The sequence below is a fragment of the Cottoperca gobio genome, chromosome 24 (assembly GCF_900634415.1).
Source record: "Cottoperca gobio chromosome 24, fCotGob3.1, whole genome shotgun sequence".
NCBI lineage: Eukaryota > Metazoa > Chordata > Actinopteri > Perciformes > Bovichtidae > Cottoperca > Cottoperca gobio.
The window spans coordinates 18,409,445-18,436,309 of record NC_041378.1 but is presented as its reverse complement, the minus strand read 5'-3'; the positions used below and the strand labels follow the sequence as shown (position 1 = coordinate 18,436,309).

At 38.9% G+C, this 26,865-nt stretch overlaps 2 protein-coding genes across 2 annotated transcripts in view; one reads left to right on the top strand and one right to left on the bottom strand.

Moving 5' to 3' along the window:
* tnfrsf21 (tumor necrosis factor receptor superfamily, member 21) overlaps positions 1–5,012 on the bottom strand; it is a 40,753-nt gene extending 35,741 nt beyond the window's left edge. The window contains exon 1 of the mRNA XM_029425616.1: positions 4,615–5,012. Coding sequence (XP_029281476.1) covers positions 4,615–4,641 — 27 coding nt within the window. The 5' untranslated portion in view covers positions 4,642–5,012. The remainder of the gene's footprint in view (positions 1–4,614) is intronic.
* Positions 5,013–14,716: 9,704 nt separating this feature from the next.
* Positions 14,717–26,865, top strand: part of cd2ap (CD2-associated protein) — a 65,677-nt gene continuing 53,528 nt past the window's right edge. Inside the window, exon 1 of the mRNA XM_029425305.1 lies at positions 14,717–15,145. Coding sequence (XP_029281165.1) covers positions 15,142–15,145 — 4 coding nt within the window. The 5' untranslated portion in view covers positions 14,717–15,141. The remainder of the gene's footprint in view (positions 15,146–26,865) is intronic.

The window sequence follows — 26,865 nt, the reverse complement described above, 5'->3', positions numbered from 1 at the left end:
CTTTTCATCTGATGCCTCTGTGACTCACTGACAGAGTACAGGACAGACCACAAATAGAAGGTAGAGAACTGAGGGTGGAGTCGTGGAGTCAGGCAGCGCTTGTTTGCAACATTGTGCCACCACTGCACCACTGCAGAGCAGGTTCCTGGTAAGCACACACACACACACACACACACACACACACACACACACTGAAACAAACACCTCAACAACCCGACTTTGTGACTAACAGGCTGAGCTGAACACCCTGTAATTCTACCCCCAGCAGCAGTAACAGGCCAATGAGAGACACGCCCAGGACCCTATTTGCTTCGAGGTATTGGAGCAGAAGCACATCTGATCAGTCAGATCTTTTTTTAGGTGAGAGGCAGTTCAACCTCAACCTCTTTTCGCTTCCCTGTTTGTGTGTAAGCAGACGGTTGTCTGACCATTGTTGGCATGTGATGGGCCAGGGCTGCACGCATACTTCATCAGACAATGTTTGTTTTGACTGGTATGAGAGTTAAGACAGCACATTAATACAGCAGTAGAGAGGGCGGGGCGATATGGACAAAATCTTCATTCATTTCATATCTCGATAACAATTAATATCCTGATATAGCATGTTTTCTGGTAATTCAATATATAAAAAGTCTATGAAATAAGCACATGGTAAAGTTAAATACCTGACAAATAAAAAGTCCTGGGTATTTTCTCATTTTAATAACCTTAGTGCAACATGAACAGAACAGTTTTAAGTGAAATTATAGAGAAAAGATCAATTAATACAGTCCGAGCCTATATCGCCATAGAAACAATATAGAAAAATATATACGAAAGACATTTTTGTATCACTTTGATGATATATATCGTCATATTGCCATAGCCCTAACAGTGGATGAGGGAGTGTTTATATGGGTGTGTTTTCTCTTTTTAACACATTTAATATTCAACAACAGTCTGTGTCCCTCCTTTGTGTTGTCTGCATGTGTTGCCTAGAGAGCATATTGAAATACCAATGCATTATTGATGCCGTATCTTATTAGAATTACAGTAAGCAGCCAATGTCTCATGACGAAAACATCTGTGACGTCACTCATACTTTAGTTATGAATCCTGTAGATTATTATTTTCCACCATCTTTTTCAAGTACTTCAACCACAATATTGCAAGTTTCAGCTAATGTTGCGTGGAGCCTTGTTAGAGCAGAGATGGGATGGCATCCACCACAACAGGAAGTGACGAATTGAAACATCTGTCAATCAAGCTAAATTACTCAAAAAATGCCTTTCTTTCATTCTCTTTTCTGAGAGTCTTTCTTATTAAAGTAAGAGCCTTAATTAAACTAAGACCTCTCAAGGTTCCATTTTTCAGTGCCAACTTTGCATCAAGAGAAAGAAGTAGGGGGTTTCTCCATTGATTTCAATATTATTATTATGAATTAGTAATTATTATTAATATGTTCAATACAGTTGTAAAATGTCTTCTGTGTCTCTGGAGGAGCTTTGTCAAGTCTGAAAGGAAGAGGCCTGATGATGTCATAGTGGTTTAATCAGGGTTGTCTCAGCAAAAAATGTATAATATAACATTTTAAACAGAAAGCTGTGGATGGGGACTTTGTCAAATGTGGACCTTCACCAGGCCAGCAGACACTGACAAGACACTACCATTATGGAAAATGTAGGATTCAATGTTTATGGAGCTTGACCCATAATAGGGACTAAACATGTGGATATCTCAGCCTCTGCTACCGCCTCTTTCTTAAATCTTTCTCTTGCCCCTAACTTTGAGGAAGTGAAATACTGCATATCTGGAGCAGCCCTTTAATGTAGTGTTGCTTCGCTTCAGCATTCAGCCAGGTGTTTGGGTAGAGTTTGGGCTGTTGATAAAATAAAAACCCCTCTTCTAACACAGAGAATGCTTATTTCTTCAAATAGTTCTCTTTAACCTTTCCAAAGAGGATACAGAAAGTGTTTTATGCGAGAATGTTTTTGTGCATGCTATCAAAACTGCTGAATCATGACTTTTTGTGGTCTATTAATTATTTCTACTGATAGTAACCCTCCTGTTGATCCCTTTTGTGGTTCATATATACAGATAAAACACTGTTGTAATTGACTTTATAATACTATGCAACACTTTTAACCACTGCCTGAAATGTGGGCCGCCCCATGACTACAACACGAAAGGGAAAATGAACAAACACACCTGAAACAAGATGTGAACGACAACATCCCAAAAACTAAGCAGTTAAGGTGCACGTGGACAGACCTCGTACAGTCTGCACACTTGTGTGTCGGACCACGTTTGTTACATAATGTATGTTCATACAAATGTTTGGGTGTGGGTGGTATGTTTGTGTGTGGCAGAAAACATGTAAGCTGTAATTACTATCCAATTTATGTAGGGCCCACCATAAACTCACACACACACACACACACACATGTGCGTGCACTCTTACATGCACTTACTCACTGCCCTCCCCCAACACACACACACACACACACACACACACACACACACACACACACGTTCCCCACACAGCACAAGCACCTGTTGCTGTGTGTCCCCATGTCATCCTGCACTGCGGTCGCGGCTTATTTCAGCTCAGAGAAAGAGACTCTGTTTGGATTCAGTCAAGCTACATTTATCAGTGACAATAGCCAGCGATGATTATTTATGTGTTGATATTTGAGTTTACTGCTTATGACTGAAGCAGGGAGCACTGGGAATAACTGTGCTCATCCTTTGTGAGAGTGTGACCTGCAAACATTAGTGTGTGGAGCCTTGGGTTCATTGTTTGGACTGATTCTCTTTGTTGTTGTATTTGTTAAGTGATAGGATTGATACATGTCATGATACAAGAAACTGATTTAGTATTAGTGTTCAGTGGCGATACAGGTGCTTTTATTTCACTTAAAATCTTATGAACCAGATAATGATTTAAGTGATGCCATTGAAGTTATGAGCTTCTTCATGTTGCAGAGCGTACGAAGTCTTAGTTCTGAAAATGGTCGCTTGGAGAGCCATCTTTCAATTTTAATCCTAATTTTGCATATACTGATATAATATATATAATATGTACTGTGACTGCAGCTTAATATTATGAGAGGTGAGCACCAAGGAGCATCACCAACTGCTTTTTAAATCGTACCACAAAAACACTAGCGAGCTGGGACACGAGTCTTTATCGTCAAAATGTGCCTTTTTTACAGCACAGATTTCATCTTGTCGAAACAAAAAAGAGCATATTGCGATCTAAATGCATGTATAGTGATATGAATACATGTGCTCATGTAGGCCTATATTTGTCAACATCAGAAACATTTAAGAGAGAGATTTTGTCTTTTCCTCATTATTCTCATTTTCATTGAAAGAATATACTAAAAGGATCATGGTGAATGATATGTTCTCTTCCTGGGCCTCCTACGATTTGAATATTGCACTAGTCCATTGTAACACATTGACATTTGGCACAGTCAAAGAGAGAAAGTATAACAACATCTTTATAAATTCTTTATATAAAAATACAAACCAGTGCTTATATAGCTTCAGCAACAACACGGGCCGGACCTGACAGCACATGTTTGTTTGGACCCTTCAGGTTTGGGTGGAGTAGAAGAACTCTACACTTTAAAGTTGCAGATATAATCTAAATGGATGTGGATAGCAGAGGAAGTTTAGTTTTTACTACAACGGGTGTTTGCATAGGCTGACGTGTTCACACAATATACATTTGCATTTAATATTCTTCTTATTCTGCATTTTTTAAAGGGTTTTTAAAAGAGCCTAGTCCTTAGAAGTTGGGTAAAAAAAATAATGTGTGGCCTTAAACAAACCTTTTCTGTTAAATTAAAAGTTAAAATTATCCCCACACATCTAAACTTTTTTTGAACACTTATACTTGGAAATATTGTGAATAAAAGCAGACACTTTGTAAATATCCAATCTTTACCATTATGGAGGAGACAAAGGACTCACTGAGGATGAGGAGACCTTGAGCACACGCAGCTACAGACTCAACTATATTCATCACATCACTGGCCTAACAAAGGGACACCTCCACCATGTGAACACGGGGAATCCTGTCTGCCATTATTACTGATCACTATGCTGATGATAATAACATGTATTTCCCCATTAAAACAAGTGCCATAGATCTCACATTGTTTGTCATGATCATTTCATTTAATTGGCTAAATAATCCCATGTAATTGTATTCATTTGATTTCCTTTTTGTTTTGTTTACATAAAGTCAAACCATGTCTTGGTTAAGACAGACAGTTAATGGAGAGGAGTCAATTGACTGACATTATTTCCAGTTGTTTGTGCGACACAGAGTGATACAGGGTAAACAATAGACTGCTGAGTGCCTTTTTTTTCTCCATCCTTCCACTGGAAACTATTTTGTGTTGTTCACCCGCAGGGGAATGAATGACACACTGCTTAAATCTGTCTCTCTGGAGTTAATTAACAGGAAAAGTTGGAAACAATTTTGGATACTTGATTTAAAGTTCAGTCTGGGACGGGAAAAAAAACAGGCACTGTCCCTTTAAATGGAGAACCTGCTGGATGAGTCCTTAGAATAAAGAATAATAACAAGCAGGGAGGTGAATGAAATGGAATGCTACTCACCACTGCGGACACATACATGGCAGACATCGTCCTGATTTACAAAATACAAGATGAGGGTCGAGCAAATGTCCTAGTTCAAGTTGTTTACTAGAGAAACACTTCTCATCTTTAAATGTTACTCATCATCATCATCATCATCATCATCATCATCATCAATCTCCTCCTCAGTTTACTGGAGGAGATAAGCTGAGCCGGGCTCTGGTGCAGCGACAATCTCAACTGCAGTGTTTTATAGTCCGTGCCTCCAGGTGGACCGGTTTCAGATAGTACGGGATCAGGGCTTGGTTCAGAAAGAACGCTGTGGTAATTCCCATAGCGATGATGGATGCGGGCCACACTGGAAACGCCGCCTCGCCCTGTCCAGGCTTTTTCAGTGTGCAGTGCGGCTCTCCTTCAGTGCTGCGGAGCGCCAAAGACACTGCCGCGGTGACGTGGACACAAAGGGGCGGGAGTTAGCAGCGCATCTCAGCCAATCGCAGCCCCTTAAAAGCCATGCACGTGTGTTGCAAAGGGGGGGCTCGTTCATGCAGGTGAAGCCGGGTTGAGGCACAGAACTGTCCTTGGTGTGCTGTGACACAGTCGCTGCTTTCCAAGTCACACACTTTTTCTTGTTAATGTTAGTATGCAGCTTACTGCAGCTGCCCTTACACACCGTGTAGGCTACTGTTGCATACAGTAGGAATGCAATTTGGACATACTACTTTGACATAACGCTGTGCATTGAACGTTTGACCCTTCAACTGTACCCTTCCAGGTATTTTTGACATACTGCATTTGACATACTTGGAAAACACAGTTTGATTTTATATTCTCTACTTTTGAATACCGATCATTCCACATCTTGTTTTATAACAATGTCAAGCAGAATCAAGGCTACTCATTTCTTTAATTAAAATTTTGTTTTATCTTCATTTTTATTACTATCAGAATATTGGTCCAAAATGAAACACAATGAGTCGTGATAACGAGGGACAGCTGATGAGGGACAGGTGAAAACAATCAGTGCGGTGCAGACAATCACCCAGGCGAGAAACACTCAAGGGCAGGCATCAAAGTATCTGAGGGCCAAAGTACCAACATAAAACAGGAAAATATCTGAAAACTGGAAAGCGGGACATAACACCACCGACCAATCTGCCGTTTTTGACGAGTCAGGAGTGAGAACGTGCCGAGTCATCCATTAAGCTCTACTGTCAGTTTTCCCCCCACAACAGCATGAGGACATTATTTGTGGATCTCGCTGTTGTTAGAATCTGCAGAGTAATGCTCAGCGTATGAATCATTTAATAGCCTGTGTGATCTTGTGTTCTAAATTTCAGGTTTACAAATGGCCTGCAATTCTTTTTTTAGCTCCTCTATGGAAGAGAGATGATAGTTATCCCTGGCAGGGATTGTGTTGATGTACCAAGCCTATGCAGTGTGCTGCACTTTGACCTACTGAAATGTTATCTGAGGTATTGTAATCATTTTGATAGTGAAAATATATTGGCATATTATCACCTTTTTATATAAAGTAGTTTAATTTGCCCAATGGACCTATTTTGCCATGTAAATATAAGAACTTCTGGTCCAGGTTCCTACTGGACATTTCTTTCATCATATTATCAAGCATGAACTGTGGGACCAACACTGTCCCATATGTGTCAGTGGATCAAACTTGGTGGCTGCCACACAGTCATCTGTTCTTAGCAGTCCCCGTCCTGCTGTGGAGATATCCAGACACAATGCGTGCACTGTTTTGGCCCGTCAGGCAGGCCGTTAGTAAACAGTCTGCACACACACAAGCTGGCGTGCCCATAGCCTCAGACTTTACTGCAAATAGCAGCAGCCGATAAAAGAGTGGAGCACCATCTGCCTTGCACGTGGAGAGGAAGCAACGAGAGAGGGAAAGGGGGAATAGATAAAGGGACAAAACGTGCCACTTTGTTTTTGCTGATGGGGGAAGAACAGAGTATAAGTGGGTCAGTGACTCAGTCGGATGACGGCAGAGGGCGAGAAAAGCCAGAGTGAGTTGAGGCAATCCTCTTGGATATTAGGCCATTAGAGCAGGATGCTTTGGATATATTGCACATATATCCTGACCAACACTGCTGCTCACTCATGCTGCAGAGCTGATGTTCAGTAGGCCAACAAGGATAATTCCATTTCATTACAACTTGGGTCTTAGTAAAACATGAGCAGTCAGATATAGGTTGTTAACAATCCCCCAGGTTAGTTTAATTTATTTAAAATAAACAGTAAAATTATAAACCAGAATTGAACCTATTGGACCGTACTTACTGTGCACAATCACAGTACGCACGGTCCAATATAAAACATGCACAGGTGTGACGTGGGAACTTAAAACCTCCGGTTCACATTCACATGGATGAATGGACTTTTTGTGTGAAGTAGGACACATCTCGTCTCCAGGAGTTAAACTTTTTGAAATAAAGAATATTTGCATGTTCATATATTCTGGATTTTTCAGTTAGGGAGAAGGGGAAGATATCATTGTAAGTGAATAATTAAACTTTGGTTTGTGGAAAAACATGTACAGTACCACCTTATAGTAGGCATTCTTTAAGTTTGTCTTCATTCTGGTATATTTGCAATGAAATGTTTTTAATGTTGAATCAACTAATTAACTTTTTGACCCCATCCTCCTCACGTTTTCACCTTCTCAACAATGGGTGTTCAAAGACATGTAAAGTAACCTTTGCTTCTTAATTAAGGCACTAGAGCAAATAGCTGAACAATCAATCAATAAATCAAATGTATTTGTCACATGTGATCATATAGGTACAATCCCGGTGAAATGTCTCCTAGCCTTTTCCTTGCAGCAGCTGGTGTAAAGCACAGCCTATTGTATGTTCAGCCAAACAAACCAACAGTGCTTCCTGTTGTGATATAGTAATCTTCACAGCACGTGTCTGTCGGGGGTCTACTGTAATCACTCGGTTCTGTTCTGACTTCATGCTTCATACAGGCCTCAGGCACAGGTCTCTGTGCCAGGAACCTGCTCATGTTTGCATTGAGAAAGATGGATGCTTCCACAGATGTATACTGTAGTTAGAGGTTTGTTAATGTTGTCTTTTGGCAATTCAAACAAACTAACCTAACCTAGACCATGTTGCTGACAGTTTACAACCTGCTTCACTCAAGTCTACATATGCCATAAAAGTTCAACTGTTTAAATATAATGTCAATATTTAAGCTACATGTCCATTGTCCTTGTATTTGTGCATCTTTGTGGGAACCATTAGCTTGTAGCATTGCATTTCCATTTCATTCCATTTTATACAACCTAAGCGAAGTTCCTCAAAGAAAGTATTTTGGTGTTTTAAGACTTCAGCAGCAGATGTCAAGAGGAGTCTCCTAGTAACAGACCGAACTCAAAGCAAAGTGTCCAACAGGAGGTGAGTCTCTTTGTTGTTGTTGTGAGTCTCTTTGTTGTCATTGTGAGTCTCTTTGTTGTACATGTGAGTCTCTTTGTAGTCGTCGTGAGTCTCTTTGTAGTCGTCGTGAGTCTGTTTGTAGTCATTGTGAGTCTCTTTGTAGTCGTTGTGAGTCTCTTTGTTGTCATTGTGAGTCTCTTTGTAGTTGTGTCTCTTTATAGTTGTTGTCATTGTGAGTCTCTTTGTAGTTGTGTCTCTTTATAGTTGTTGTGATTCTCTTTGTTGTCATTGTGAATCTATTTGTAGTCGTTGTCAGTATCTTTGTAGTCGTTGTGAGTCTCTTTGTAGTCGTTGTGAGTCTCTTTGTAGTCGTTGTGAGTCTCTTTGTATTTGTGTCTCTTTGTAGTTGTTGTGAGTCTCCTTGTTGTCATTGTGAGTCTCTTTGCAGTTGTGTCTCTTTATAGTTGTGTCTCTTTGTAGTTGTTGTGATTCTCTTTGTTGTCATTGTGAGTCTATTTGTAGTCGTTGTGAGTATCTTTGTAGTCGTCGTGAGTCTCTTTGTAGTCGTTGTGAGTCTGTTTGTAGTCGTTGTGAGTCTGTTTGTAGTCGTTGTGAGTCTGTTTGTAGTCATTGTGAGTCTCTTTGTAGTCGTTGTGACTCTTTGTAGTTGTGTCTCTTTGTAGTCGTTGTGAGTCTCTTTGTTGTCATTGTGAGTCTCTTTGTAGTTGTGTCTCTTTGTAGTTGTTGTGATTCTCTTTGTTGTCATTGTGAGTCTATTTGTAGTCGTTGTGAGTATCTTTGTAGTCGTTGTGAGTCTCTTTGTAGTCGTTGTGAGTCTCTTTGTAGTCGTTGTGAGTCTCTTTGTATTTGTGTCTCTTTGTAGTTGTTGTGAGTCTCTTTGTTGTCATTGTGAGTCTCTTTGTAGTTGTGTCTCTTTGTAGGTGTTGTGAGTCTCTTTGTAGATGTACTTGAAATGTTAGTTTTGTGAGGAAACGCCTAAAGGCTGCCACATGGAACACTTTGGAGACATTCTTAATTTGTTAAGGGATAGATTTTGATTGTTTTGATTACCTGAACTGCAAAGAAGACTTAAGAGTGAAAATCTAAATGTTTGAAATGTAGGGAAAATTTCCCTGTAATGTAATGTGACATCTTTGTTATTTCTTGATGCAAGGAGTAGTTAAACATATTAAGTCATAGTATGATATGACAAAAATAAAACTATTTATAATGAAGTCATTTGATTTTTGTGTCAAGTACAATAAGAAGGCTAGCCTGACCTCTGTTGGACAAACTTGGTCATTACAACCCAATCACATATCAGATGGTTTTCCATTGCAGTTACTGATAGTTACTCCTTAATTAAAAACAAAATAAATACTTTTGGAAACTTTTCATTCAGTGTATCTGAAGACTAAGATTCTGCTCCTGTCGCTGACACGGCTTGGAATATTTTCCAAAGATCAGAGTGCTTTTATTTTGTTAGTTGATTTTTAACTAACAAAATAGGCGACCAGCAGTAAATGGCAGTATTATTTTCTGAGGTGCTTTGTTTTATCTTCCATGATTTTAAATAACGAAAAAATAAGCGACCTTAATAATTATATTTCTTTATTAGGATTTCTTATGTAATGTAAAAAATGAAAACCAGCTCATATATGAAAAAAATCAACTAAACAGCCTATCAATGATTTTATAAACACACATCCTGTAAAGTAGGCAAACAGTATACACAAGAGGTATAAATTGCAATAATAATGAACATTTGCCTCTTTAGCATTTATTAGCAGAATTGAATACATAGTTTATAGCACACTATGATGTAGCTGTACTGCTATAAGGATGTATGTTTATTAATGTGCAATATTTGTGAACAATGATTAACTTCTCCTATGAATATATGTATCTAATATTATTAGAACTGTGTTTAACTTGAGTGTTTGTTATACAGCAGCCGCCACTTCCTGTTGATAATTAGTAGATAACAGCGCTGACACATACTGTAAGCTGTTAATGCTAATTATTCTTATTTACCTATCTATCCATCTGAGCTGACACACACAATAGGATTGTTTGCAGTTTCATATTTTTGCCAAAAGGTGGCACTAGATTACCCAGTGAAGCCGACTTACATTGAGCAACAGGTGTGTTTTATTTTTTTTAAACCTTGAGCTGTAGATGATGCAATAACACAGGTCTGGAGGGGTTTATAGTTATGTTACAGCATAAATGTATAAACATAAACTTTTGTTTTCATCCAGTTACCGTCCATTGTAGATGTTTGTCTGCATCAAACAAGTACCTGCTCCATGGGAATTGTCTTTGCTTTTTCAGACAGTTTACGTGCAAATAAACTTACATTAGTAACGCTGTAATACCTTGGAAGTACCTGTTGGCCCCTAAACAGCTTGATTTGAGGTGTTCATGTGCGGGGCCCTTGAGAATAGCTTTTTACACAGAAACAGTTGCAGCTGAGTCATGTATGGAAGCCTACAGCAAATATTTCCTAGGACGTCGTCTGGAAAGAACCATGTAATTTGGTACTTTTTGTTAAATAAAAAAAATAGGAATTACTGCTTAAACCCAAATAAATGTATCAGTTGTTATTATTTCATTAAATTATTGGAAATGAAGGAAATTGCAGATAATAAAGCATTACGAAAGAATATAGTTTCCACTATAATAAAGAAAATAATGATAAGATGTTCCCATTTTCTTTTACAATTAACACTAAACTACAATGTTATTGGAAATATTATGGAATCATTAAATTAAGCGTTACTTAGTCTTCATATATGTTGAATTTTACGAATTTAAAATAATATTTTCATGTTGAGGTGACATGCTGTGCTCAGACTAAAGGACTCTCTGGGTTAGTTTAGTAATTAATTGGAATTAATTAATTAGAAGCGCACCTATTGAGCACTGTCTCTGTTTTGACCAAATATAGTTTCAATTCAGTTCTTTCCAGCAAGCTTCTAGGAAATCATTTATCTGAAATTAAAGACCCATAAAATAAAGTGTAACTGTAAAGGCTTTCACACCCTCTCTCATCTGTTGGAGGACAGGGATTATCAGAATCAGAAATCCTTCATTAGTCGAACGGAAATTGACCTTGTTACAACAAAAGAACAAGAAAATAAAGTGGCGAGTACACAATAATTAAATAGAATAAAATAGAGTAAAAGTAATATAAGTAAACACAGTGGTGGAATAGTGTGTTGTTGGTGTGGTGGTGTACCAGGGGCCGTGATGATTGTACACTCTGACCGCTGCAGGGAGAAAGGACCTACGGTATCTTTCTGTGAGACACCGCGGGTGAAGCAGCCTGTCGCTGAAGGAGCTGCACAGTGCGGACAAAGTGACCTGGAGGGGGTGGGACATGTTGTCCAATAGAGATGACAGCTGTCCCCCACCACCTCCACAGTGTCCAGTGGGCTCCCCAGGACAGAGCTGGCCTTCTTCACCAGTCTGTTCAGTCTCTTCCTGTCAGCAGCCGAGATGCTGCTGCCCCAGCAGACCAGTACGTTGACTGGTGTTGTGGGAGAATGATGGCGCCTCCTGAAGTCCACCACCAGCTCCCTGGTCTTCCCTGCGTTCAGCAGGAGGTGGTTCCTCTGGCACCAAAGGGCAAAGTCCTGTGTCAGCTCTCTGTACTCCTTGTCATCCCCATCAGAGATGAGGCCGACAGAGTCATCAAAGAACTTCCGCAGGTGACACTGCTGTGTTGTGGGTGAAGTCTTCAGTGTAGAGTGTGAAGAGAAACACTATTCGTTCTATTTGTTGATTACAGTTTTTCTCATTTGCTTTTGCTCAATTCTTAATTGAAAAAAGATATTTTCAAAACAATAAGTCGAAATCTCTGAACAATTAGTTTGTTGTTCACAACAGATTTGAATTTCTCAGTCATTCAAGCTAAATGTACGTTTTCCCAGTAAACTTCTACCTACTGTTGAAATGGGAATCTAAGAAGTTTTGCCTAGCTGAATGCTATTGTGCAAAACTGACATTCTTGTATAGTACTGTGTATCTAAAAAAAGCAGAAACAAAACATAGATTTGTATATAAGAAACATTTCCATGTCAAAAAACATAAAAACATTAGCAACTCACACGATGACAAAGAGATGTAAACGACATGCAAACATAGATATAGAAGCCAAAACTTAGTAAGACAGATGTAAATAAGGACTGTTGTGGTTCACTTGGACAGCCAGACTTCCACTGATGGCATTCATACTAGCCAACCATGAATTGTCTGTGTGTGTGTGTGTGTGTGCGTGTCTGTACGTGTATGTGTGTGGTACTTATGCAGTCAAACACATTTGCTATAAATCTGTGTTCATGCTGCCTTTTTGAATGGTTGTCACACTTTGCCTAAATGGGTCCTATCAGGATGAAATTTCCCTCAACTACTTCCTTTTCCCCCAGTTCATTCTCTGGCTGGGTGATTGACAGCTGGCACAGAGCCTACTGCACAACAAAGACTTGTTTTCTTTGTAATACCACAGTAGGAAGGGCCTCATCACGCTGGAAATCCAAGCTATTTTTATAAATGGGAATTGCACTTTTAAGGTGAAAATCTAAATTGTATGTATGTATGTATGTATGTATGGAAAATAAAAGATCTTAATATAAAAATGTTTATAATTCTTAGAGACAAAGGAAGGAGACATTGAACAAGAGGCGTAACAGAAGCAAGTTAATAGAGCATTGACAATGCCATCATGACAGTACAAAACAATGGATATTAGTGCACAGGATTTGAAGATCACTTCTGAAGTTATTTTCCCCATGTGAAAGGAATATATCATAATCATTTAAGCCATGTTTACAAATCTTTTTGGAAATTGTTATGATTTGTCAGACACAAAATGTTTCACAGGCACAGCTGTATGATTATTTTTATAGATATCTTTTGCACTCAATTTCCTTCCCAGCAATCATGTTGTTTGGGTGTGGTGTGAATGTTTCAAATAGCATGTTGTCACTCAGCTGACACTTGTGCCTGTTGATGCCAAACCCTTTATGACACTGTCAAAACTCATTGCATCAAAATAGATTCAAAGCAGAAACACAGACGGAAGAGTAGAGTAAAGGAATTCTTGTAATCTGAAAGTTTACAAACCATTACATCAGAGACTCATTACAATATAAACCTGCATGCACTCAGCTATCTTTAGATTCTAGTCACAAGTTGGGTAGTGTGCTTTTATATTACTCTACTATACACTATATCATAGTATTATCTTCCAATTCTATCATATATGCTAAAAAAGTATCATGTTTTAATTGTACATAAACTACACATACTATATAACCTTATATTATTCCTTTATTATTATATATATTGTACTTATTATTCATACCTGTACCCATGCTTATATTATTTATATATAGTTCACACATCATGGCTGTCAGAGTTGCACAATTGGACTTCTTTAGTTATATAGAGATGGCAGTTATCTGGAAAAAGCCTGGGAGAAGAGAGAAAAAAGCTCTTTACCGAGATGATCTGTAGATATTTAATAGTTTAAAAGAAATGGTTGTTTTTTTGTGCCACGTTTCTTTTTTCCTTTTCCACATGGTTTGCATATGTAGACCGGAAGATGTATGTTAAATAATTCTTGTAATCCCATTTGGGATGGGCCAAACGTTTGGCAAGACACGGCAATGCAAAATAAATAAATACATTTATAGTCTAAGGCAGGGGTGCCCACGCTTTCTTGGCTTGTGAGCTACTTTTAAAATGACCAGGTCCAAGTGATCTACTGTATTAAAAAATACTGCGACGATCTCTGACTGCGCAAGGCAAGAAAAAACAAAAAACTTAAAAAAAAAAATTCAGGGAGCACATATAAATATATATAAATATATATAAATATATATATATATATAATAAATAAATAAATAAATATATATATAAATAAATATATATATATATATATATATATATATATATAATATATATATATAAATATATATATATAATATATATATATATATATATATATATATATATATATATATATATATATATATATATTATTTGTATTTTTTTTAACGGTGCGGATTCTACTACACTCGACCTTCTGGGTCTAAAGTATTGCAATCTGTACAGTAGCTATATTGTATTCAGCAATTTATTTAATCTTATTTTATTTTGTATTCATTTAATTCAAAGAGTTATTTACTTGTTTTTTGTCTCTGTGCTGCTGTAATATGAATTTTCCCTCTGGGATCAATAATGTATAAATAAAGTATAAAATAGTTTTTATTATGTCTTAGCATATATTATTTTGGTGCATTTAAATGTATCTTGAATTGAAGTTTTAATTTTGTGGAGGTTCTTTTTTGTTAACGTTTAATATCTGCTAATGGCCAAGATTGAACAAATCGTTAACATTAAGCTATTTGTTTTTAACATCAGATTAGCTTGAATTTTAAATTATTCTCAAGCAACACAAGCCGTGTCACTCTCGTGTGAAGAAGCAGTCTCTATTCAGTCATGCACTTTTACCCCAGATAAAGACTTATGGATAAGACCACTGTCAGTTCATATTTGTACCGTAATGCTTTATGAGGGTAGAGTTTACCATTCCAATAACATTTCTGAAACCCTGTTGACTGAAGGTTCAGTAAAATGTCACAATAGTTGGGAGGAGCTGAAGTGAGTTAATTAAGTCTCTCTCTCACGCGCGCGCACACGCCAGTTACAGTAGTTACTGTACTTGCTGAGTGGACCAATAATACAAGGGGGATCAACATTCCATTAGACATTCCTCTCGCGGGACTGTCCTGCCTGAAACATCGCGAAGTTTCCTGCTATTTTGTATTTTGGTGGCAGTAAGGCAGCAGGCAGCAACAACCCGTGGAGACAAGTCCAAGAAAGGTGGAGACTCCTGGTTAACTTCCTGCACAATAATCTTGAAGCACCACCAAGAGAGAACTGGGGACGCTGCTGCTGTTGCTGCTGAAGCAAGGACTAATGGATATACCGTTCACGTTATTTCTTTTTCGGCAGTGAATCGACAAAAAACACTTTGTGGTTGATTACATCTACCTGGCTAGTTAGCTAGCTAGCAGAGAGGCTGCTGCTGCTGGATAAGAGATTCCCGACGTTTGATAGCAAGGCGGTGCGAAGGACAGGAATGGGTGAGTTTTCCATGATGTGGCGCTTGTGTTGTGTTTAACTGATCCTTCTGTTCGACTCGACTTACAAAGCAAGTCCAACACACGTTAAACACATTAAACCAAATGTCAGTGACATAAATCATGCTATCGGCTTTTACAGGCAGCGAGTTAAAGTAAGCAAGCCAGTTAGCTAGCTTGTTAGCCTAGCCAGCTAGCTGTCTGGTTAACTGGATAACGCCAACTCCATCCTTGGATTTGCCTGCATGTCTAGCTAATGTTAACAGTAGCTACATCAACGCTGATATCAACATGGCCTCTGCGAAACCACTTAATGCCCTGCAAGTACTGTAATGTTAGTTGCTTTAAATTCCCAGTTAATTCTCGCCTGGCTGTGCTCTGTAATCCAACATTAGGACTCATTGCAGTTTAACATTAGGTGTAGAAAGAACTCTAGACCGGAAACTCCAGACTTCAAGTTAACTTCTGCTGATGACGTTAGTATATGTTAGCTTCCTCCTTGTGACAGTAGTTTTAGGTGGGATTTAGAATGATGTAAATAGTTTTGTGCACACTGTCTGTCGTGACTTGCAGTCCTTTCGTGACAGTGACAGTCTTACTGTAAATCTCCACACTTAAATGCATGTAATGCTTTGCTTGTCTTCACTTAACCAAAATGGAGCAAGGGTCTGTTTTTATGTAGTCACATGATTTACCTAATGCTTAGGGGGATGGATTCAGTTCTCTTTAGGCTGATCATAATCAGGGGATTTTACTGCCAAACATTAAAACCAAAGATAGTTGCTATCTTTGATGATGTATGCACAAGTTTAACTCGGTCGCAGAGAGTGGTTGTTGTGATGGCCATGCTGACTGAATGTAGACTAAGCACTCTGATCTTTGTCTGTAAATGGCAAACATCAACTGTATCATGAAACCTGCATCTCGCTAGAAGTGTTGTCTGTGGTTTGTGTGGTTTGTGTGTGTGTGTGTGTGTGGGGTTGTGTGCAGTAGGACTTGCTCAAGAACTGTGCTATGTAGTACAACAGGTTATAAGCCCAGCCTTTCTCAGCCTTCAGTTGTGTGAGTGATGCTTTTGACATTCTAAATCAGAGAACTGATCAGAACAAAATTGCTTTGCATGACCCCTATTGGATACACTTCGTATTAAAAACTAAACTGATACACCACAATGAGGATATAGAAGACCTATGCAATTGAAACTAACAATTAGCAAAGAGAATAACAAAAACATAGCACAAGGTAATCAGATAACAAGCTGGGAAGTTCTTAAGAATAACATTCTCTCATTAAATGATCACACAATCACGCCATATGAGAATCCACTAAAACAGGCTTCTGAACTCGTGTGTATTCATAGGACACGAGGTTCACTTGTAATGCATTGTACTCTTCTTTGGGATGCCTTTCCTGAGATGGCTCACCTCTGCAGATATCTCAGCTGTGTTTGAACATGTCTGTTGAAATGTAACAAAGGTTCCCAGTGAGAAATGAACTGGGGCCCTTGTGAGTAGATGGACAACTTCTTAAACCCCTAGGCCACCATGCCCCAGTTACTATTCTATTTCCAAAGCCAACCTCCCTGCAGCACTCCATAGAACTTCCCAAACAAAGACTGGACATGTGCCAGAACGTCTGATTGTATATTAACCTCACTGGCCTATACCAATATTTACCAGCATGCTGTGGTTTTAATTTAACCAATGAAGGTCAGTTTACCTAGTTTCGTAAATCTCGTCCTTAAAAGTTCATTCATTTGTGATAACAGTAACCTAATCTGGTTAAGTTGTATTTTGCATATCTTCAAAACAGAAAACAAATAGACTCTGATTATTAAGGCATCATTTTTACCAGCCTGTACACCTCCAGTGCTGTAGTGAGTTGAAGACAACATCACACGTGTGCTGCAGGAACTCAGCTGTTCTATTTGATGATAAACTGAATCTAGCTTGTCGTTACATCGATATGTACTGAGATCATAATCATTCAATATTATGCCTGATGCGTTTGTCACGCACCACACACTGAACCAAGAACTGCTTAAGAACCAAAACCATGGAAAACCTGTTTTTTTTGCCGTGTGTGTGTATTAATATTTAGTTTGTATAGTTGTATACTCTTTTCTCAAACCATACGGTAACTAACTAATCAGCTAGTGTCCACTGTTAGCTTACATCTGTAATATGCAGGCTTCATAAAATGTTTGGTCTTTGACAGGCACAGCCATTGTTTGCACATGCCTGTAGGCCTTTTGTTTGCTAATAGTACTATTGTTTAAGTCATTTGTGAGACAAGACCGGTTTAATAGTGTTGCCCAAACATAGATTCCAGGTGTGTAATGTGTGAGGGCGTTGGTATAATGCACACATGTTCAGCTATTATCCTCGCAGTCTGTGCTGTGGGTAAATAAAGGTGAACAGGAGAATCAGGTCTTTCATTTAGAATTACAACAGCGCTCTCTTCTCCCTCTCACTTGTTTTGTCTTGGTAACACTTCATATCAGCTACCTCTTGGATCAGTGGGAAGGCATGCAGTTATGAATTTCCTCTTTACTGATTGTGTGATTGACTGGCTGAGAAAAGCATAGAGAGCCCACTGATTTAGACTGTCTGACTGGCAGTCAGCCTGCCTGCATGGCCTTGAGAACCCCCCCCCCCCCCCCCCCCCCCCATCCCCTGTTACATCCTCGTGTCTGTCACTGGCTTATTTAAGACCCATAGTTTACAATAACTGTGATCCTGCACACAGACAGGAAGTTAATTTGCTGTGCACTCTCAGATTGATTGCTATAGATAACACCTAGAAAAGGATAAAACTTGACCTTAAAATACGTACAAATATGTAACGCAACAGCTCATTGATGTCAACATCTCGTCATTTTGGTCTTTTGGTTGATTTTAAACAGTCTTGGCTTTCATGATATGAATCTCTTATCGTCATATTCATACTATAAATACATTTCCGAAGCTTGTAAAGGTGTGAAGACGACCTCAGCCAGGCTAACCAAGTGTTTCCCTCATCTGAGAAAAAAACAAGATGATCCTCGTCCTCTATGCTACTAGCTTAGAAATGAGTTAGCCTAATCAGTAGGGTCGATGGACTCCCGTGAACAATAAGCTGTTGACTGCTAAACATTATGAGAGGGACAGCCTTATCAGCTAACAAGGTTTTTAAATCTTTGTTATAGACCAACAAAGATTTCAGACTGGGCCATGAATCATGGCTAATCCAACGGCAGTCCTACGGGAGGCAAGAAATCACATGTGGATAGAGCCTGGGGCCCGGACCGCCTGTGCCTTGGTTGTTTTTAATTATCAAAATATTTTCAGAGAAAATGCCGATACTTGCTATTTAGATGTTGTATAGTATATTTATAGCTTGGTTTGTGTTCATTTGCTGCTTCTTTATCTGAATTGATATGCGTGTCAGTAGAAGTGATCTACTGTATATAAGTTATACACAAGTTAAACTTGAATTAAAATTGTATATTGATAAGCATGCACGTGGGTATGGGTGTGCACATAATCATTTGCTCAAACATGACAAAAATAAGTGAACTTTTCATTACATTTTTATATTCATGGCTGTGCACGTAAGAACGTGTGTGCACATGGTGATGGGTGTGCACGTTTATGCGTGTGTTTCTTCGTGCAAACAAGTCTAGATGAATTTGTTTTATGGTTTTATGATTAATTTGAATAAATACCTAAATATTGACTGCAAATTTTGTGCCTTTAGTGACTTTTTCTCAAAATCATGGCTCAGTAACAGCCATTATGTAATGTGACGTGTTTTGCTTAATATTGGGATAACAAAAACAATACAGATATCATTGGAAAGCTAAGAACCTCCTCTTCGCAACATTCTTAACCACTGTGTGAGTTTAGTTAATTGACGCTGTGGGGAGGAGAAAGAAAGATCAAATGTATCTGATAAGAAGAATGCTACTCAAAACAAGACTGGGCATGCCCGAGGTATGCTGAAGAGATAATACAGAACACACACACACGCACACACACACCCTCCTTTTTGTTTTTTCATGGATAACTATCACAGCAAGTTGTGGATAATGTTGTCCCTAAAATTCTGACTACGATACCATACCTGCACCATAGCAGACATTAAGTAGCCGATACAGATACCAGTGGAATTACATTCCAGCTTTTGTCCAAAGCAACTTTAATTCAAAGATTCTCGATACCACGGGAAAACACAGTAAATCCCATTTAATTCAACATACACTCCTTTATTACATTTGAGTACTGTTTTTTGTTAGGAAGTTTAGCAGTTAATGGGTAGGAAAAAGCTGAAGAACTCGGAGCTTAAATGTCGAATCAAAACAGCAATCTCCTGATGTAATCTATATATTTATTTAACGCAATAAGTCAAACAAAGAAAATATTCTCAGCTGAGGACACATTTCGCGTCGCCGTTTCCATAGACCGCATGGCTCAAAAAGCCCCATCGTTACGGTCTCACGGCTCCGCTCCAGGTGTGCCCAAACATTTGAAAATTCGCATCTAATACATGGAGTAGGCGTTGACCTTCTCCTCATTGGTCCCAGTTTGGCGCCTACACGCTCCTCCGTCAGCAGTCCGGAAGTGATGGTTTGTTGACCTGTTACTCTTAAAGGGGAAGTGCCCCTATTATGTTTGTAATACATAGTTGTGCAGAAAATACATAATTGTGCAGAAAATACATAGTTGTGCAGAAAATACATAATAGTGCAGAAACATATTCGTAGTGTCGTAATACATATTGATTGAGGTAGGACAAATACATGTGATAGTCTTTCCAGTGTGGATTAATGAAGATCAGGATTAATTTACCTGACAATTCCCCCTTTACACACCATTTATGGTGTGTATAATCTCCAGTAAATATAAGGCACCGAGTGGTGTACAAATTCATCATATGGTATACAAGAATACATTCATAGTGCACTTGTTTTTATTCCAGTCATAAAAGTACCTTCTGTATAAACCAAAGAACTTCATTTGTTATTCCAGCATAAAGACAATTAGCTTCAGTATAATAAAAAACACTTCCAGTAAAAGACAGTAAATATTAGTAAACTTTTAATGTCTGTATAAGATTGTAATATCTGTATACGACTGAGAGACTGTAACTACAATAAAGTCAGTGGCTTCGGTATGGCAGCAAAGAACACTTTGTAGAGTTATTCACACGAAATCATCTTCCTGGCTGTCGTGTTCCTGCTCTATATCATAGTCTATGAGTACCCCCTGTTTGATGCTAGCTCTTTGCTGAGTCTGTCAAGTCCTTTCAAAGCTCTGGTAAAGGATCCATCAGGGGCTGTGTTATTTGGGATGAAAGTACAACACAGAGCCAAACAATTTGCAGACACCCCCTTTTTCAGCTAGCACCATGTCTAATGCAATTCCGTTCTGTAATCAGGCTAGTTCTATCAAATTGCATAAATCTATGGAGAGGGGCTGATACTCGTGTACATTTGTTTTGTGATTGTGGAATCAATCAATCTCGTCATGCGGCTTCTAATTTATGGTATATAACAACATCCACATACAGTAAGTATTTAGAATCAGAATAATCTTTCTTGTCATGTAGGTTTTCACCTACAAAGAATTTGCTCTGGGTTAGCTGGTACATGAATATAAAAAATGCATAAATATTTACAAAATATAAATCGGTGGAGATAATGTACAAATTAATATTGATATAGCTATTAATGCTGAAGATACCAGTGACATGAGAACTCTCCATCTCCCGGACCGTCTTTCCATAGCATCACCAGACTAATTCTCTACCCCTGAATTCTCTGCTAATTCTTTATATAATGTTGTCAATCTTTGTAAGGCTCTAGTAACTGATCTCTCTGAAACAGTATTATTTGATATAATTGTGCAACAGGATGATCCAACATGGCACACACACACCTCCTTTCTCTGCTAGGAGCATGTCTAAAGACATTCTATCATGTCAATAAGCTGGAAGCTGCTTGTTGTTCAGCTTGTCCCTTAACGGCATCCCTTGTAATAATTAATAAACCTCTGTTAGATGCAATGAATGTAATTAGTCCACATTCTTATTAGTAGTTGCCCATCATAAAAACAATGAGTCAAAACCTGCTCCAATTTGATCTCTGGCACTCCCCGGGGGACTCCTACTGCATCTCTTGTATGCTGTGGAGCTGAAGCTCTCCCCAGGTGCTGTGTTTCTCTTCAGCCGAGTTCAAGCTCACAAGAGTTTGACCTGTTGTGGGCCAAACATAGAAACACTCGACCAGTGTCATCAATGCACATATTTCAGTCTTGTGCTATTGGTTCTGTGAGTTGGAAATCTCTTAATGAGATTTTTGCAAATTGGGCTGAGTGGTTCTGTTACACTGTGCATCATTGTTAACAGACAGGTTTACTCTGTTATTGGTCCGAGTAGTACTGGGACTGGGCTTAAAGCAAGGAGGGGCCTGACTGGTACACACACACACACTATATATTTACTGAGCTAGTGGTATACAGTTTACAGTCAAGCCACATATTCTTCTCCACATATCCCTGTCTCCCTGCTATTCTATTTCTTACTGTAGTATCTTTATATCCTTTCCTACTGACTGCTTGGAGATTGCAGTCTTCTTGTTTTCTACCTTTATCCTAAAGTGTCCTTGTGGACCTGCTCCTAAAACCTCTGCTGCCTAAAACAAACCGTCTCTAATCTCTGGGATGCGATGAAACGATGGTGAGGAATAATGGATCACAATCATTTATTTTCTTACATGTCACTCCTCTCCGTGGCGCGGATGTGCTCCTCTGCCCACCTGATCTGTTCTGCATCTTGTTAAGGGAGAGGGACAGGTTATTACGTCACAGAAATCAAATTTAACGTGGTTGTGCAGTCTCAGGTGTACAGGGCTATACTCACCCTCCTGTGATGACTGACCCCCATTTCACAGTCCCCTTCTAAAACTTCGGGTTGTTGAATCTTCACTGATGGTGAGACAAGCGCCCCTATGGGTACCACCTCCCTGTGTAGTCAGACTTCACCACGAAGAGGTCCAGTTTCTGCTTTATGGAGTCAGTGTCTCTCACAGGAGTGGTGATATATTTATGTGTCACCAGGATATATTTGCTCTTATTCTGTCTAATGTTTTATGTTTTTGCAGTGCAAGTACTTTGACCTGCAATTCTTACATAAAGCTTATTATCATTATTATTATTATTATTATTATCATCCTTTACACACATTACCTTATTTTACAGTTAATTTAGCGGTAAACACTTTAGCTACTGTCATAGCGTCTACTGTATGTGTTGGAAATACTTCAGCTCATTTTATACACGTCTATAATCGTTAAACTATATTTATTTCCTTCATATTTATTTAGTTCAGAATATCAGTTTCAGCACATCTGCATGGATTTTATTGGAGTCGGCATTCGGCCTTTGAATCAAATGCTATGAATATACTCTATTAATATAATACTCCCCCTTTTGAGACATGGTCAAATACCGTGTCTCAATACACACATTTATACATGCTCTTGGTCGTACTGAGTTCTTCTCTGGCCAAGTGTTCTTTCGTCAGTCGTCTCTGTCTCGTATGTAATTATTCTTAGTCCAAACGGCTTGTTCTTACTTTATAGCTGCATCTCTTTCAATATCTCTGTCTTGTGTTCTGGCGTGTTTGTCTTCTCATTTACATATTGTTGTCTACTGAAACTGGATCAGTTCTTATCATATGTGTTGTGCCTTTATATAAAGCAATATACTTTGGTAGCTGTACTGCCTTCAATAAGTCTTCTATTAGAGTGAGTAATATGTTTGTTAGTCAATGTTACCATACCTTTATGCTGTACTTGTTGAGCAAACACATGTTGAACATGCATAGTCACTGTGTGTGTAGATATTTACAACTTTGTCTTTCTTTTATCTGCATGTCTCTGTCAATGCTATCAGTTCTGCTGCTCTGCTGACAGATGATTAGGTAGAGCTTCTGCTTTTAATACGTCGGTCTGTGTCACTACAGAGATCTTGTCACATTCGGATCCTCTAGGTTACTTTACATGATCTGTTATCAAACATTTCTATCTCTGGTTCCTCTTAGGGAACGTCAGTCAAGTCTGGTCTTGGTGAAGTTCCTTGTCCGTCTCTGTCGTTCAGTCATGTGATTCTCCGTCCTCAGCTGTTGGAAATAATGTAGATGGATCAAAGTTGTACATTATTCTATAGTCAGATGCGGTTGTGAAAACGAAACTGACACTGCATGTGTCACTGTTAAAGTCAATGGCCTGAATAACACTTGATGCAGAGGCCTGACCTGCCATTGAAGCTGCAGTTACTGCTCATGTGCAGTCAGGCATCGCCTTATCTACTGGGTCTAGTTGTGAAGAGTAGTGAACCACTGGTCTACTCTTATCTCCATGGTTCTGTGTTAATACTAATGTCATGAAGTCTGCTGTTTAAATAAAAGGCTTCTTATAGTCTGGTATTTCTAAAACAGATGAGTTTACCAAAACTTTATTTTCTTAAATAATTTGTCAGCTGTTTCATTCCCTATTATCTTACAAACTCTCTTCACCATATTTCTTCCTCATGACATTTACGATCGGACCCTCAGGAGCTTCTAGCTCCCTACACTGTTTAGACTAAACTCTCAGAAGATTCTATCTCCCTACTATTCGTCTGTCGACGATTATAGTCTTTCACAAAATGTCATGAGGTTTGAATATTTTTGGGAGAGGTGGGAACGGACAGCCATCCAAGAGGGAATCACGCCGGCCTTTTACAGAGGGATACAAAGAAGCCGTGACCGTGTGTGTTAAATGAGTTATGCTGACACTTCTTGACTAAAGTCTTTTATTATTATTTATTATTCTGAACGTAATCTATCATTAGCTGGTATTTTGCGGCTCTGTTCTGTTCTAATCATTTCTGTCTGCTCCAGAATTACACAAAAAGTCTACATATCTGTCATCCACACACTTATTAAACATGTTTTCTCAAAAACATATAAGAGACAGTTTTCTACACTTTACAATTCAGCCTCCTTTAATTGACTATGATAGTGTGTGTGAATGCAGATATACAACCTGGTTCCGGAAGTGTGGATCCCCGTTGCTGGGGAGTCATGTTCTCTTGTCAGTCCTTTTTCTCACGTCAGTCCTTTTTCTCACGTCCGGTCTACAGTCTGGGGTTCTGGTTTCACCTTTTTGTTCTCTTTAGCTTTCCTCAATTCAATTGGATTTTAATTGTAATTTACCAATTTGTCTGCTGGTGCACGGTTTTAAATGTAGGTGCGCTTTAATTGCCGTCCTACAGGAGGTGGAGGTGTTTAAATTTTGTAAAGTTTCTATAAACTTTTAGTTGTAGTCTCAATTTTGTCCACCAGAGGCATTTAGCTATCAACCGGATGTGGGTTTTTTAAATTCCCCCCGGATGAAGAAGGATAGAAAATGGAGGTTTCTTTGTTCTAAATTTTCTCTCCTTCCAGTTTGGAGAAAACTCGCATTTTTGGTTTTAATCACTCGGTCACTACATCACTTATGCATTTTATTTCCACCCAAAACTGCTCCAGCATAAGACTCAAGGTTTGGTTTATCACAATTTACTCTCGCATGCCTCGTAACATCACATCATAGGCGGAATTAGTGACCCAGCATCACGTGGCCACCGTTAGCTGGTCCTAATCTCTGAGGCCTTTCACAAAAACGTCTCCTTCTTTCACAGTTTTCCAACTTAAAACTACTTCACATACACTCCACGGTTCTCTTTGATTTCACAACCGTCTACCAGTCAGTTAGAACAGTTTTCACCCGTTCTACAAACTCCAATGCATTAGCTAAATATCAGCGCTAGCTTAGCCTCGCCTTAGGCCTGCTTTAGTCACACTTTACTCACAACAATACAACAATACACAAATCTTTACGTTTTACACTATGCTTGCCGCAAAGAAGATGATATACAACATCTGAGACTATGAGGCGATCGTCATCGGTTCTCACGTAATTCAGGATTATAATCACTATTCTTCTTTGGTAAACAACACTAGCTTCTAAGCCACGCTTCCCTTAAGTCTTTGAATTAAACTATACCTATCTGCCTGCCAAAGGACTTCTTTAACATTAAACTAACTAAGCTTTCTTAGCTACCTTCCTTAGGTGTTTTCGTATTAAACTATATCAATGCAAGCTTACCATAAGCTTTATCCGGTACCAGACCGGACACCCACTCTGGGATTTGTTTGAGTAATATGAGCACGTGGCCCTAACCAGACTACGCTGGAACCCTCCGTAGGCTTTTCATACATATCGTTAACATCATTAATATCTTCGATGCTTGCTCTTATCGCTTGTATTTCAACATTCAGGATTGCTTTTTATCGTTTAACAGCAGTTGTATTAGCTATGACCGTCGAACATTGTTGCTGGCATTCATTAATAAGTTTTCCTAGTCTACCTGCAGTGAATATTTGTCTTAACCGGTGTTCACCCTCACCTGATCTTTTGCACGTGCAATGAATACCAGTCAACGATGCTCGGCGATCGTTCTTCACTTCTCCTTTCGGGATGCCCACCCAGGGACGCCAATTAATGGGTAGGAAAAAGCTGAAGAACTCGGAGCTTAAATGTCGAATCAAAACAGCAATCTCCTGATGTAATCTATATATTTATTTTAACGCAATAAGTCAAACAAAGAAAATATTCTCAGCTGAGGACACATTTCGCGTCGCCGTTTCCATAGACCGCATGGCTCAAAAAGCCCCATCGTTACGGTCTCACGGCTCCGCTCCAGGTGTGCCCAAACATTTGAAAATTCGCATCTAATACATGGAGTAGGCGTTGACCTTCTCCTCATTGGTCCCAGTTTGGCGCCTACACGCTCCTCCGTCAGCAGTCCGGAAGTGATGGTTTGTTGACCTGTTACTCTTAAAGGGGAAGTGCCCCTATTATGTTTGTAATACATAGTTGTGCAGAAAATACATAATTGTGCAGAAAATACATAGTTGTGCAGAAAATACATAATAGTGCAGAAACATATTCGTAGTGTCGTAATACATATTGATTGAGGTAGGACAAATACATGTGATAGTCTTTCCAGTGTGGATTAATGAAGATCAGGATTAATTTACCTGACACAGTTCATAAATCCCTCTCTAATAATTATGTTATATTGCTTTGAAAACAACTATTGAATTTATCATGATAGTGTTATACTATATCTTCGCCCAATACACATTTTTACTCATTAGAGCCTGAACGCACTTTACTACAAGTGAATGTCACCTCCAATAACGGCAGCTAACTAGATTATCACAGATTTGTGTTTACAATAAGGCATTATCAGCAAATAAATAATCACAAAAGCCAAGTTTGTGCATACTACCAAAGGACGCCATTACTCTCAAGGCCCGGGTACCTACTGTACTTTTGATGCCATTGGTATCTGCGGTACTGTAGAAAAACGAGTACTGTCACGTTTTCAGATTTCTGGCATCGACTGGGTCCGAAGTATCGCTTCTCATTACATCCCAGCATCGATACCATGGCGAAAACATAAAACATCAGGAAAAGTAATTAGCGATAAGTAGAACATGAGACATCAACAGGAGGGAATTATTGTTCCATAGTAAATGCCATATTTAGCTCTGTCTGCTTTGTTGATGAGCCCTGGGTCGTCTGCAAGAGCACTTGTATTTGCACCGTGCATAAGAAAGTAAAACAAGGCCACTATACCTGCAGAAGTGGA